This window comes from Phocoena sinus, chromosome 8 (genome assembly GCF_008692025.1).
Source record: "Phocoena sinus isolate mPhoSin1 chromosome 8, mPhoSin1.pri, whole genome shotgun sequence".
In the NCBI taxonomy this organism is placed as follows: Eukaryota; Metazoa; Chordata; class Mammalia; order Artiodactyla; family Phocoenidae; genus Phocoena; species Phocoena sinus.
This window is the reverse complement of record NC_045770.1, coordinates 33,754,976-33,770,328: the sequence shown is the minus strand read 5'-3', so window position 1 is coordinate 33,770,328 and position 15,353 is coordinate 33,754,976. Positions and strand designations below refer to the sequence as shown.

General features: G+C 35.6%; 1 protein-coding gene across 1 annotated transcript in view; it reads left to right on the top strand.

Moving 5' to 3' along the window:
• Positions 1-15,353, top strand: part of CNTN5 (contactin 5) — a 1,462,970-nt gene that overhangs the window by 1,270,295 nt on the left and 177,322 nt on the right. The window contains exon 14 of the mRNA XM_032640142.1: positions 13,276-13,403. Within this exon, the coding sequence (XP_032496033.1) occupies positions 13,276-13,403 (128 nt within the window). The remainder of the gene's footprint in view (positions 1-13,275; positions 13,404-15,353) is intronic.

Sequence of the window (15,353 nt, the reverse complement as noted above, 5' to 3'; positions counted from 1 at the left end):
ACATTTGCTTAGGTAACAGAATTGCCGATCATCTTCTGGTCCTGTTTGAATAGGGGGAGAAGATAACTGGAGAGAGATGACACAGCAGCAAGGTGGGGTGGCAGGAAGGAGACCTACACTCCTACCATTTAGAAGAGCAAGAGTATGTGGGGTTCCCATGGGTTGGATGGAATTTAGAGAAGGGAGGAAAGCATGAGTGTTCTAGGCTCCATGAGCAAATTGACAGAAGTGAGAGCTGACAGAGAGGGGAAGAGGCAGTGCCTGAAAAGGAGGCTACATCAGGGAACACTCAGGAAGAAGGGCCCACAGACTAACTGACATGCTCATAATCACCAGTCTTTGGAGGCCTCCATCAGCAATGGCTCAGTGGACAGCACTTCACCCAGAGTGGCAGCTGCATCCCAGTAAGGACCAAAAAGAAGTCAGAGGAGGAAGAGACACTGCTCCCTTACCAATTTTCTCCTCCATATTATGACACACAGAAGAGAAAGAGAATTGGGGAGAAGAAAGAGAAAAGGTGTAAAGAGAGATCATTCTCCATTCTCCTTGTAGCTGCAGCTTCCTGGGTTCGAGTCACTTGCTAAGGGCTGAGTGAGTGGAGGGGTAGAGCAGAACATCAGAGATAATTGTGCCCTTTATGACAACTAAAAGTTATCTCAAAGCTGAGGGACCTTCTGGACGTTCAAAGGAAGTAGAAAAAGGGATTAGACAGAACATGGTTAAAGGCAATAATTAGAAAAGGTCAAACCACTTCATGTTTGTTACCCACTGTGTTTAGACTCCAGTAAGCCAGAATCAAGGGGTTAGATGTAAGAGATATTTAAAATGTGCAATAGATCTGGCTTGACCAATTTGTTATGATGGAAAAAAGATAAGTAAATGATGACTTCTGAGTTAATAGTCTGAATTTTACCCTGAACTTTAAAAAGGTAATACTCTAGGCTTCCCATCTTTGAGTACAGTTATGTCATCTACAAAATAAAAGATTTTATGATGGTTCTTAATCTTGTTTTCATCACAGATTCCCTTGAGAATCTGAGGAAAGTTACATAGTGTCTCCACAAAAATAGATACATGCACATTCAGAATTTTTCATACAAATTTATGTAAAATAAGAAACATTGGTGTAAGAAGCCAATCTGAGGAAAAAAAATGAGTGTAGTTCAGTCTATGTTGTTTGCTGTGTCTGTGACAAATCCTTGTAGCTATATCCTCAGAAAGAGGACAATAAAAGTATGTGTTTGTGGTTTTTATTTTATTTCATTTTGTTTTGTTAATGGCAAATACCTTCCAATATCTAGCTCTGACAAAGAAGCTGCCTCTGTTCCATCTCACCCTTTCTGCAGAGCATAGAGGTTCTGAAATGATTCGGTGGCTCAGCACAAAAGGCCTTGCAATTTTTTCAAGTTCCTTGCAGTGATGCTGAGAGCCAGGAATGAGATCCATTAATTAAAGTAACTTCTGCACTTAAACTTTCCCTCTCGCTTTCTAAAGGCCATCATACATGTCTTTCTGGGTCATCTCCTTTCTTCCTTCCAGCTAAACTGCATCTAAAGGGAAGAGAAGGTGACGGCACAGCCCTCCTTGAGTGCATATTGCCCTTAGCTTTGTAAAATCTTACTGATCAAGTTAAGGAGTGTGAATTTCTCTATTTCATCGTCTATAGGAAACATGTGTCTTCTGTTGTTACCCTTGAGTTTCCACTTCTGTCAGCTTCTATCACAGGTCAGAGCTGCCACTAAGCTTGTGATCTAATGCAAAGCTTCCTTCTGATGCTTACTTTGGGTCAACGTATAGTAGCTGAAAGTGCAGTATGAATTTTGGAATCCAGCAGGCATGCTCTAAAATCTTGATAGTTATTTCTGCCCTCTGTGCCTCATTTTATTCCTTTTCCTTTATCAAATGAGTGTAAAATTAAACCTGTGGTCTTTGTAAGAATTAAAATGTATTAAAAGAGTTTTTTTTTTTAACAGGGCTTGGCAGACAGTAGGAGCATAATAAATATTATCAAACAAACTATATGCCATTTTATTTTTTTTAAAGTGATTTGAAGTGCTCTGGACATCAATTTCTTCATCTATAAGATAAATCACTTAAGGTATATCCAGTTTACTTCCATCCCCATTTATTAAGTACCAGCTATTGTGGAGTTTACGAAGACAACAAGTGCAGGAGGTTACAAGTGAGTCAGGTAGATACTGGCAGGCAAACAAATAACAAATCAAAGACCCTGGCTGAAATCAAGGCACTGTCACTTGCTGAATAACATTGAATAAAGCAATAAATTATGAGGAACCATAGTTTTCTCATTAGTAAATGAGGCTAGCAATACTCAACTCACATAGTTAGAAGCCTTATGTGAAATAAGGTGTGGAAGGTTAGTATGATGCCTGACACATATAAAGTGATTAGTAAATGCTTAGCATTAGCAGAACCATATTAAGACATTTATAGGTCCTAAGCTCTCTTATTTTTTAAAGTTTTCATCTCAGATTTTATCAAAAATCATAAATGTACCTATATCGCATATAAAATGTACTTTTATTAGAGAATATTTTAAAATAATTTTTATAACTGTCATTGAAAGTACTAATATAATAGTAAAATTTTATTATATTTTTACGGTGGTAACTCTTTCTTATACATCAATGGAAGAGATAAATCGGGGTTGACTAATTGTTACAACATTCCATTGTATTATTTTCAACACTGAAGTAGTTTTTAATTATTTGAACCAATCATTTTTTTCTGTTCTCAAGTGTTAATGTAGGCACTTGAAAATGCTGAAACTGTAGTGCTTAGTGGATAAGACACACAAGCTATCATGTACTAAGAAAAAAATGTGACAGTGCTATTTTGCTTCTGAGGAAGTAGAAAACGAAGGCAGGAATAATCCTAACTAAAGAGCATTAAGGAGGAGTTCAGGCAGATAGCACATTTGAGCTGTGATAAATAGGTAGGAATCTAACCACTGAAAGGTACATGGTCTTATGACTAGAGAAATGGTCTCCAAATACAGGTCTGAACAGTTCAATTGTGCAAGATATTCATTAGGGGATGGGAGGGGAGAAAGGAGAAAATGGAATAACATGTTTGTTTTACTTATAATATCTAATTATTATATGTTTACAGTGTATTTAGCATTATTAGTATAGCACTCTATGTGTGTATGTGTGTGAGTTGCATAGGTAATTTACAAATGAAATAAAACACACATAGAAAATGCATTACAAAGAGTTTGGAGACCTGCAGAGCACAGGAGATCAGGGATGATAGAAGTTATGACCATTTGGTGGAGACTTTTAACTGTTCTACAAAGGAGAAGTATGTTATTTTGCAGGCTAGACTGAGAGCCATGAAAATTTCAGGCAAAAGAGTGAGCTCTAATTTAGGAAGTTAAATCCAGAGGAAATGTGCAATTTGAATGCAAGGAGTGAAAGACTAGAGTTCAGAAAAGCAATTAGAAAACAGGCTTATCAATAAATAATTTTACCTATCCCCCCCACAAAGCCTGGATAAGAATAAGACTTACCTAACGTTCAGCCCTCAAATGAGTTGTCACATCCCCTGAGATTTCTCCTCTAACCACACTCACATCCCCCAGGTTGGTGAGATGTCCCTCTATGTAATCCAAAGAGTTACCTGTGCTTATTCCTTTCCAGAATTTAATATGCTGAATGTTAATTTCTTGCTTGCCTGTCGGATGACTCCTCTTTAGTTGTAATTCCTGAGGGTAGGAACTGGAACTTTTTCATCGTTGTATACCAGATAACCTTCTGTAGTGTCTGGACTACAGAAGTTATTCAATAAGAAGTTGACGAATCTGAGATGCTTCACTCCATCTCCTGCTTCCAGACATTCAGTGGCCTAATTCCTACTTCTTGCAGGTATCATCTTAGTTATCACTTTCTCCGGAAACGTGCATTTCCATTAGCACAATCTCATTTAATTATAATTACACATATAATTGTTTTTCCTATTAAGAAGATGACAGGAGGGACGCCTTCAAGATGGCGGAGGAGTAAGACGTGGAGATCACCTTCCTCCCCACAAATACATCAAAACTACATCTACATGTGGAACAACTCCTACAGAGCACCTACTGAATGCTGGCAGAAATCTCAGACTTCCCAAAAGACGCTCTCAGGCGACCTACACACAGAGGCGGGGCCAAATCCAAAGCTGAACCCCAGGAGCTGTGTGAACAAAGAAGAGAAAGGGAAATCTCTCCCAGCAGCCTCAGGAGCAGCGGATTAAATCTCCACAATCAACTTGATGTGCCCTGCATTTGTGGAGTACATGAATAGACAACGAAACATCCCAAATTGAGGAGGTGGACTTTGGGAGAAAGTGTAGGCTTCGGGTTTGCTTTCTGCATCTAATTTATTTATGGTTTTATGTTAATCTTAGTTTAGTATTTACAGTTTATTTTCTTTGGTAGATTTGTTTACTGATTTGGTTGCTCTCTTCTTTTTCTTTATTTTGAGAAGAAAGTATATTCTGTTGTTCTTGGATGGAATGTCCTATAAATATCAATTATGTCCATATCGTTTAATGTATCATTTAAGCTGTGTTTCCTTATTTATTTTCATTTTGGAAGATCTGTCCATTGGTGAAAGTGAGATGTTAACGTCCCCTACTATGATTGTGTTACTGTCGATTTCCCCTTTTATGGATGTTAGCATTTGCTTTATGAATTGAGGTGCTCCTATTTTGGGTGCATAAATATTTACAATTGTATCTTCTTCTTGGATTGATCCCTTGATCATTATGTAGTGTCCTTTGTCTCTTGTAATAGTCTTTGTTTTAAAGTCTATTCTGTCTGATATGAGAATTGCTACTCCAGCTTTCTTTTGATTTCCATTTGCATGGAATATCTTTTTCCATCCCTTCACTTTCAGTCTTTATGTGTCCCTAGGTCTGAAGTGGGTCTCTTGTAGACAGCATATATACAGGTCTTTTTTTTGTATCCATTCAGCCAATCTATGTGTGTTGGTTGGAGCATTTAAGCCATTTACATTTAAGGTAGTTACCGATATGTATGTTCCTATGACCATTTTCTTAATTGTTTTTGGTTTGTTTTTCTAGGTCTTTTTCTTCTCTTGTGTTTCCCACCTAGAGAAGTTCCTTTAGCATTTGTTGTAGAGCTGGTTTTGTGTTGCTGAATTCTCTTAGCTTTTGCTTGTCTGTTAAGGTTTTAATTTCTTCATTGAATCTGAATGAGATCCTTGCTGGGTAGAGTAATCTGGGTTGTAGGTTTTTTCCCTTTCATCACTTTAAATATGTCCTGTCACTCCCTTCTGGCTTGCAGAGTTTCTGTTAAAAGATCAGCTATTAAACCTATGGGGATTCCCTTGAATGTTATTTGTTGCTTTTCCCTTGCTGCTTTTAATATTTTTTCTTTGTATTTAATTTTTGATAGTTTGATTAATATGTGTCTTGGCATGTTTTGCCTTGGATTTATCCTGTATGGGACTCTCTGTGCTTCCTAGACATGACTGACTATTTCCTTTCCCATATTATGGAAATTTGCAACTATAATCTCTTCAGATATTTTCTCAGTCCCTTTCTTTACCTTTTCTTCCTCTGGGATCCCTATAATTTGAGTGTTGGTGCTTTTAATGTTGTCCCAGAAGTCTCTGAGACTGTCCTCAATATTTTTCATTCTTTTTTCTTTATTCTACTCTGCAGTAGTTATTTCCACTATTTTATCTTCCCGGTCGCTTATCCATTCTTCTGCCTCAGTTATTCTTCTATTGATTCCTTCTAGAGAATTTTTAATCTCATTTACTGTGTTGTTTTTCACTGTTTATTTGTTCTTTAGTTCTTCTAGTTCCTTGTTAAATGTTTCTTGTATTTTTTCCATTCTGTTTCCAAGATTTTGGATCATCTTTACTATCATTACTCTGAATTATTTTTTAGGTAGGCTGCCTATTTCCTCTTCATTTGTTTGTTCTGGAGGGTTTTTACCTTCCTCCTTCATCTGCTATTTATTTCTCTGTCTTCTCATTTTGTTTAACATACTGTGTTTGGGGTCTCCTTTTTGCAGGCTGCAGGTTTGCAGTTCCCATTGTTTTTGGTGTCTTCCTGCAGTGGCTAAAGTTGGTTCAGTGGGTTGTGTAGGCTTCCTGTTGAAGGGGGCTGGAGACTGTGTTCTTGTGGATGAGGCTGTACCTTGTCCTTCTGGTGGGCAGGACCACATCCGGTGGTGTGTTTTGTGGTGTCTGTGAACTTCTTATGATTTTAGGCAGCCTCTCTGCTAAGGGTGGGTTTGTGTTCCTGTCTTGCTAGTTCTTTGGCATAAGGTGTCCAGCACTGGAGCTTGTTGGTCGTTGAGTGGAGCTGGGCCTTAGCATTGATACGGGGATCTCTGGGAGCACTTTCACCGTCTGATATTACGTGGGACTGGCAGGTGTCTTGTGGATCAATATCCTGAACGTGGCTCTCTGACCTCAGAGACTCAGGACTGACATTTTGTTGGAGCATCAAGACCTGTCAGCCACACGGCCAAGTACATGGGTAGTTTCTTGATTTTTCGGAAGTCTGAGGTCTTCTGCCAGCATTCAGAAGGTATTCTGTAGGAGGTGTTCCATATGTAAATGTATTTTTGATGTATTTGTGGGGAGGAAGATGATCTGCATGTCTTATTCTTCTGCCATCTTGAAGGTCTCTGGTGTGCTGAAGAGCTTGCTGAAATGCAGATTCCTGAAATCCACTCCCAGACTTGAGTCAATATGTTGAGGTTGGGCCCCAAGATGTGAGCCCCAAGATTTTTAACCATGTCCTCTATTCCTCTGTATATTACTTCTTAAAACTACATGTTTTTCTATAATTACCTCAAAATATTTCATATAAATAAATGCATTAATTAATTGATTTTTTAAAAGTACTTTACTATAGCATCAAAAAAAGGATAAATCTGACAAAAGATATCTAAGACCTGTAGACTGATAACTACAAAATATTTCTTAGAGAAATTTTAAATGACCTAAATAAATGGAGATATGTCATGTTCATGTACTGTAAAGCCATATCGTTAACATGTTAATTTTTTTGTGAAAATTGAGCTAAAGATGCACTGAACTTCCAATCAATATCTCAGTAAGCTTTTTCAAAATTGACAAGCTAATTGAAAAATTCATATGGAAATGCAAAGAATATAGCTAAAACAGCTCTGAAAAAGAAGAGCAAAGTAGAAAGAATTAACTTACATGACTTCAAGATAAATCATATTGATACAGTAATCAAGACAGTAGATCAATGAGATAGCAGAGACAGTTAAGTAGTTGTTGACCTACACATATAATGTTAATTGATTTATCTTTTGGACGGGGATTTTACAAGCAACTTTTTATTAAGGAAATGCCAAACATTTACAAAAATAGAGAAAACAGTTTAATGAGCAGCTATTTGCAGCTTCACCAATTTTCGACTCATCAATGTGTTTCATCTATGCCCCAACCTAATTCCCTGTGCCTCCGTGAATTATTTTTAAGCAAACCCCAGACCACTCCATCACTTCATCAGTAAATACAGTCAATTCTCATTTTTCTGTGTATCTATGTTCTATAAATTCATCACAAACACTGAATTAGCAAATACTGAACCATTGTTCATGGGGGAAAAACAGGGTTACGTTCCTGCAAGTCTCTGATCACCTTGTGGACAACTGGTTAGTACATAGCCTTGTCTTATGCATGTCTGTTTAAAGACATCTGATATAATATATAATGGTGATTTATTAACATTGAACTCACAGTCAGCAACACCATAACTCATAATGGAAAGAGGTTTACCTAACGCATGGTTTTTCTCTGTAATGTACAGCTAATTGATTTTTTTTATTGGAGTATAGTTGCTTCACACTGTTTTGCCAGTTTCTGCTGTACAGCAAAGTGAATCAGCCATACATATACGTATATCCCCTCTTTTTTGGATTTCCTTCCCATTTAGGTAACAAGAGAGCATCCAGTAGAGTTCCTTGTGCTATACAATAGGTTCTCATTAGTTATCTATTTTATGCATAGTAGTGTATATATGTCAATCTCAGTATCCAAGTTCCTCTCACTCCCATTCCCCCTTGGTATCCATACGTTTGTTCTTTATGTCTGTGTCTCTGTTTCTGCTTTGCAAACAAAATCATCTATACCATTTTTCTAGATTGCACATATATGTGTTAATATATGGTATTTGTTTTTCTCTTTCTGACTTACTTCACTCTGTATGACAGTCTCTAGGTCCATCTATGTCTACAAATGACCCATTTCCATTCTTTTTTTATTGCTGAATAAATATTGTATATATGTACCATATCTTCTTTATCAGTTCCTCTGTTGATGGACGTTTAGATGCTCAACATCACTAATTATTAGAGAAATGCAAATCAAAACTACAATGAGGTATCACCTCACACTGGTCAGAATGGCCATCATTAAAAACTCTGCAAACAATAAATGCTGGACAGGGTGTGGAGAAAAGGGAATCATCATAACACTGTTAGTGGGAATGTAAATTGATACAGCCACTATGGAAAACAGTATGGAGGTTCCTTAAAAAACTAAAAATAGAACTACCATATGACCCAGCAATCCCACTACTGGGCATATACCCAGAGAAAACCATAATTCAAAAAGATACATGCACCCCAATGTTCATTGCAGCACTATTTACAATAGCCAGGACATGAATGCCAATTAATTTTTGACAATGGAGAGAAGATAGTCTTTTCCAAATGGTGGCACAGAACAACTGGATAACCATATACTAAATAAATAAATAAATAAATAGTTAGATTCCTACCTCATAGCATGAACAAAATGTAACTCAAAATGAATCATAGACATAAACATAAAAATTAAAACTATAGAACATCAAAAAGAAAACAGAGAAAAACTTTGTGACCTTAGGTTAGGTAACAAACCTAACCTATTGCTTAGTACAACAACAAAAGCACAAAGCATAAAATAGATTGGACTTCATCAACCAAGAACTTCTGCTGTTGGAAAAATGCTAAGACATGCCAGAAACTGGTAAAAAATATTTGCCAGTCTGATACCTGCAAAAGGAGTTCTATATAGAATATAAAAAGAACTCTCAAACGTCAATAACAGCTCCATAAAAATGGTAAAATATTCTCACACTCTCTTCACCCAAGAAGATATACAGATGGAAAATAAACAAATATAAAGATGCTCAACATCAGCAGTCATTAGGGAAATGGAATTTATAACCAGATTCTAGTACCTGCTTACCGTAATCACTAAAATTAAAAAGACTGACCATATCAAGTGTTGCAAGAACTCTCACACTGGGATGTTAGAAATGTAAAGTGGCACAACCATGTGGAACCAGTATGGCAGCTTCTTAAAAAGTTAAACATAAAACTAACCAGATGATCTAGTCATTACAGTTCTAAGTATTTATCCAAAAGAAATAAAGCAAATATTCATAAAATACATATATACAAATCTCCATAGCAGCTTTATTTGTAATAGCCACAAGCTGAAAATAACACAAGCATCCACCAAAAGGTGAAGGATATGCAAATTGTGCCATCTACACACAGTAGAATACTGCTCAGCAATGAAGAGGAATGGATTCTTGATCATTGTAACAAGGATGACACTCAATTTAATGTCAACTTAATTATGCTGAGTGAAATTAACTAAATAAAAGGAGTACATAGTGTTAAGAGTCTATTTATATAAAATTTTGTAAAAGTGAAAACTTACTCTAGTGATAGAAAGCAGATCAGTAGTAGTCCAGTGATAAGGGTGGTATGAGAAGGGGCCGGGGGGAGAGAATACAGAGGAACACAGGGAAGATTTGAGGGGGACATATATGTTGATGATCTCAACGATGCTAATTAATGGTTTCATGACTGCATATCTATACGTGAGAACTTTTCAAAGTTATACACTTTAAACATGCGAGCTTATTATATGCCTATTATACATCAGTAAAGCTGTTAAAAAAAAATTAGCAGCTCTCATTGACCTAAAATAAAGATCAGATATTTTTCATAGTATGAGAGGTCCTGCATGATCTTACTCCCTGTCTACCTCTCCAGTCTCACCTTGAGCCACTCTCTGCTCCTGCTTTTATATGCCATCGTAATTGGCCATTTCATTCTTCAAGGTCTTGCGGTCTTTCCCATCTGGGGGCCTTACAAATGTCATTCCCTCTGCTTTCCCACACTTTGCCTAGTTAGCTCTCTTTCATCCTTCAGTTCTCACTGCAATACTTCATTCAGAAAAGATTCATCTAACACCCTAAATAGTTGAGGCTTTCATAGTAAGAACTTTCCCTGGCACTCTCTACTTTTTCTTTTTAAAAATTTGTCACAAATTTTATTTAAAATTTTGAGTAAATTTTCAATTAATGTCTACACACACCACAAAAATAGAATAATTTATATATATTATCAAGTTAATACTGTTAAAGAACTAGTTAGATATAATTATGATAGTTTTACATATAAGGAAAGAGACTGAGTAATTTTAAGATCACACAAGTACTCATCAATGGCAGTGATTTGAACGCAACCCTCTCTGACTTTAAAGCACACAGTCTCAGTTAGTGATTAATGATTCCATGATATAATATCCATTATGACAGGGTACCAGAAAAAAATCTAATCTGGAAGTCAAAGCATGATCTCTAAATAATATGGCAGCAGGTGTATAGATGGTACTCCCAGACAAGCACTTGGAAGGGTCTAAAATAGGTTGTACTATCTGACAGGTAAGCCAAACATGGAAATGGAGCGGCCAGAAAATGATCCTGAAATTTGGAGATCAAGATAGGCATCAGGAAGTTAGCAATGAATCCTTGCAAGATAGGGTAAGCACAATGGTATACTAGGTAGATTGTGGTACTGGGCAAGTTACCAAGGCAAAGATCCAGTAACTAAGTGCAAGATGAGAACCAAGACATCTCCAGGTCGAGGCAGAAACTTGTGGAGAAATTTAGAGACCAGAAGAGAGTAAATGTGCCTTGATACTAAGTGCTAGAATGCTGGTTTGCATTTCTAAAATTTCTCCCTGTCCACAGCAGACCGTCACCTTACCACTCCCATATTACCCCATTCCAAGTTCAAGGATGTCTCAGAAGAATTAGTCTACAAATCTGAAGATTCCAAATGTAGGAGTCACATGGTAATAGCATAGGGCAGAAGACAAAGAAGCTGGAAATTGCAAAGAAATATTAATTCAGTATTCAATTATCTCAGTATTTGTTTGCAATAGCCAGATGTTATAATATAAATTGGATTCATTGTCTATTCTATTTTTTTTCTTTTCTAAATTAAAAAAAAGAGCTTATCTGATAAGGATTTGCAACTTGAATCAGTAGACAGGCTTTTGGTTAAATGACATTGTCACTTGACAGGTAAAAAACACCATGGTATTCAAAATTCTTCATCCTCCAAGTGGATCAGTGGCCTAAAGTACAGGAGTATTCATATTGCCTCCTGTCAGTGAGAAAGGACTTATCTTAAATTAAGAGCTAAAATACTACCAATATCTAAGATACATTTATTTCTTTAAAGGGGGTGACATTTTAAGCCAAACTTCTCACCTGCTAGGTTAGAATTTACACCAGTCAGTAAAATGTAGACATTTTCACAATATTAATAATCTGCACAAACTGTAGTCATTTAACTATATTTCAATAAAGTGTGTCATTCTCACAAGAGAAGGCTTATTTGTTTATAAAAAGTATAATCTTTGCTTTCAAATAAATCTTTTTGTAGCATGTGTATCTTTGTGATTGAAATGGAATAAGTACATATATTGCATTTTTATAGAAATAGCGCTATCTAAATAACAAACAGAATTTTTCATTGACCATCTTAAATGGATTATATAACTTCAGAGACCACTGTGTTTTCCAAATGTCTCATTAATATCCCTGCTAGACATAAATTACAGTCAAATCCTCTATTGCTAGTTTGGCTTGCTTCTAAATTTGGCTCCCTTCTCATACATTGTAAATCAAATTTGATCCATATTGAAAGCAGTATGATGTTTTTAAACTGGTCTCTTTATGGATAATAATATGTAAGTATAAATTAATAAGCAATATTCAGCAGCCTAGAATCTAATCCAATTGTTAAAAGTTCAATGCTGCCCATAACCATCGGTTCTGGACTGATTGGCAAAACTGAATACATATTTTTAAATAACATAAAGGATGTTGATAAACTGATTTAGCCATTATCCTTGTATCTTAAATAGTTTAATGTTATCATGTTGCCCTGCAATAAACTATTCTTTTCAGAACTAGGAGGATCCAATTTTAGGATTTTAAGTTCAGTGAGACCTTTAGTTTTCTACCTAAAGTAGCACATACTGTTACTTCCTCTTTCCTAAGTCAGTCTAAATTCTAGTGGCATATCAAATAAAATCACAACAGCCATTTCTGTTATGTCTCGGGTTGCTTCAGTAGGTCGATGCACTGGTGCAATAATAGGTTATACTTCAGGAGCATAAGAAGGAGAAAAGGATAAAAATTCTAATTAAGTTTGATATCTTTATATTTCTGGAATGATGAATACACAGGAGAATATGGTAATCCTGAATGTCAACCTCATTTTCACAGAACTTCTAAAAATTTTTAATAATGCTTTAATTTCTCACCTTCATATAAGACTTAAGATCCAGTTTTGATAAAGGTCTTGAAAGAGCCCAAATGTAAATTCAGATGTCATGCTTTTATGTTTGAAAAGCGCAGTACGAGCATCCCAGGTTTCAGGTATCAGGTCTGTCACGCCCTTGCTACACGGGTTGCACTGCAGAGAAACCACCATAAATCATCTCAAGGCTGTATACAATTAATTTTATGTTTGTACTTGTCCTCCTCTATGTTTTTATGCTGTTTCTTTTTATATTTGATTTTTGAGATCATTCTTGGTTTGAGGTGAAATACCTCAAGCTTAATATTAAAATAATGCTGGTGATATTATAGTATAAGTTTTAATAACCAAATTCAGGGTCACCTTTTATTCCACAAGTTTTAAAAGGAGCTGTCATAAAGTTGTCAAAAGAAAAATAACCTGTAACTCCCTAACCTTTTTAAATATAAGAAGGTATTATGTGGGTTTATTGCATAATTTCTTGAAGGGCAAAACATTTCTACTATCACTGCATATTTTCACAGTGATCCTTTACCTTATTTATTATTACTTGGAAGTGGTTTCAGATTTCATGAGAGTTTTTTACCACTTACTTGATTTGCAGTAAAACAGGAAAAAAAAAACTTTTTAATAATTTTCAGAATAGCTATTCTTCCAGACGGGAGTCTACGGATCTTAAATGCTTCTAAATCAGATGAGGGAGAGTACGTTTGCCAAGGGGAAAATGTCTTTGGCTCTGCTGAAATCATAGCTTCCGTTTCTGTGAAAGGTAAGAAAATCTGGCTACATGTTTTATAAGCATAGTTTCATGGCCTTATCAGAAAGTGAATAAATATAACATGCATGTATGTGTATTTGCACGTATGTGTGTGCATGTTCCTGTTCAAGAAATATATTGTACACAAAGAACTAACACAGTCGAATTGTACCTTTCCATTATTTAGGGGACTATGAAGAAAGGAACACCTTGTTGGTAGAAATTTAAATATTATGCTCTGAACAAACTATGTGGGAGGGTAAAGAAAGCTTTCTGAAGTTTTAGTCGATGTCTCAAAATTTAAAAGTATGCCAAAAGTATAAAAATATTTTCCTGAATCAAGATTAATTTTAGCATCAATCAGTAATATTCCTTTGTTACCACTTCAACTGGGGATTTGGGGCAAAAAAAGAGTAGCAAAAGGAGGACGTGAACATGTGGTGTTGAAATATACATCAGATAAATCTACTGAGCTACTCTTTGATTTCTGCATCAATGGAATTTTTATACACTGTAACTTTTTAGTATTATAAATATTACTGCTTAAATGTTTCTGTTAGTTTTCTAGTTCTAAAGTGAACTAGATTCCAAGTCTAGAACCTTCTTTTGAGACTACCTGTCATTGTTCAGTACTAAGAAAACCTCCTATCTTAGACATTCTCTTCATTTGGTAAAGGAATACTTTTCACGATGAAGTATATCACTAATTTTTTCCATTTGTGCATGTAGTATATAATGAATCATACTTTGACCACAAAAAATATAGTAATGTTCATTTTCCCTTTTCTTTAGAAAGAGAAATGTAATTAAAATAGCCAGCACTCTGATATTTTAGAAAAGAGGCAAACATCCTGGGAAGGAAGGAACATAATTTAAAAAATGTCTTCACTTATAGCATACATTACTGGAATCCAAGTCAGTCTTCCAGTACAGGTCTCATTCCTTGTGTGTGCTAAACAACGTTTTTCATAGTGAGGCAATGCTGGATCCACAGACTTTTTAAATTTAATAATAACAAAAATGTTCTCTGCTAATCATGAGTTAAGTGGAATATTTAGTTACTCAGAACATTCCAATTCTCACAAAGTTTAAACTGCAGTATGTTGTGATGATCTGTCTTCTCTGATGAAGCCAGAATTTAGAATGCCACACAAAATATTTGACTTCCAGAATGTTAATATTTACTGTGGCATTCCTTTCCTGGTATCGCTCTTTCTGAGACTGCTTTGAAGGATGCTGCATATTAAAGGATCTTATCAGTGGTTAACAATGGTCCTTCATCAGACTATGCTATTGCAGTAGAGCTGAAATAGGAAGATTAGGATAATTTTTCATCTGTGTCAGGCTTCTTGAGGTATCTACAATCAGGAACCTAATTAGGAAAAAAGAAAGTATCAAAATCCTGTCTCCATCACCTCCTTATTTTATTAAAAAAAATATCATATTGCAGTTGTTTGATCATTAGCTTAACTAACCCTTAGATGTACAGCTGGTATTAGCCTTTATTGGTTTAAAGTTGCTCTAAACCCAGTAAAAATGTATCTATTTTTAAAAAATTTAACTGAATCATTAAATAATGTAAACATTTTTTCTCAAAACACATTTCTATTCAATATTTTGCCTTTTTTTAAAGATCTCAATTAAAGCATCCACTGTCTATCAAAGGGGATATTTTATAATCAGCCAGAGGTGCCTCTTGTACTCCTCTACTTACAAGGTTTTGTAAACTATAAAGTGAATACAAGCTGGTATAGTAGTAGTAGTAGTAGTAGTAGTAGTATGGTTTTTATCTCCTTTAAGATAGTAATTTGAAGGGAGGTGCTCTGTATAACCTTTAAAGTGAACTCATTTGAATTATTCCTCCTTAGATGTGAAGCATTTTTTATTGTAAAAATTCTTTTATTTATACTTGATGATCCTTGAAGGTGGACTGGGAGGCTACAGCTTCTTTTTTCTAATGTT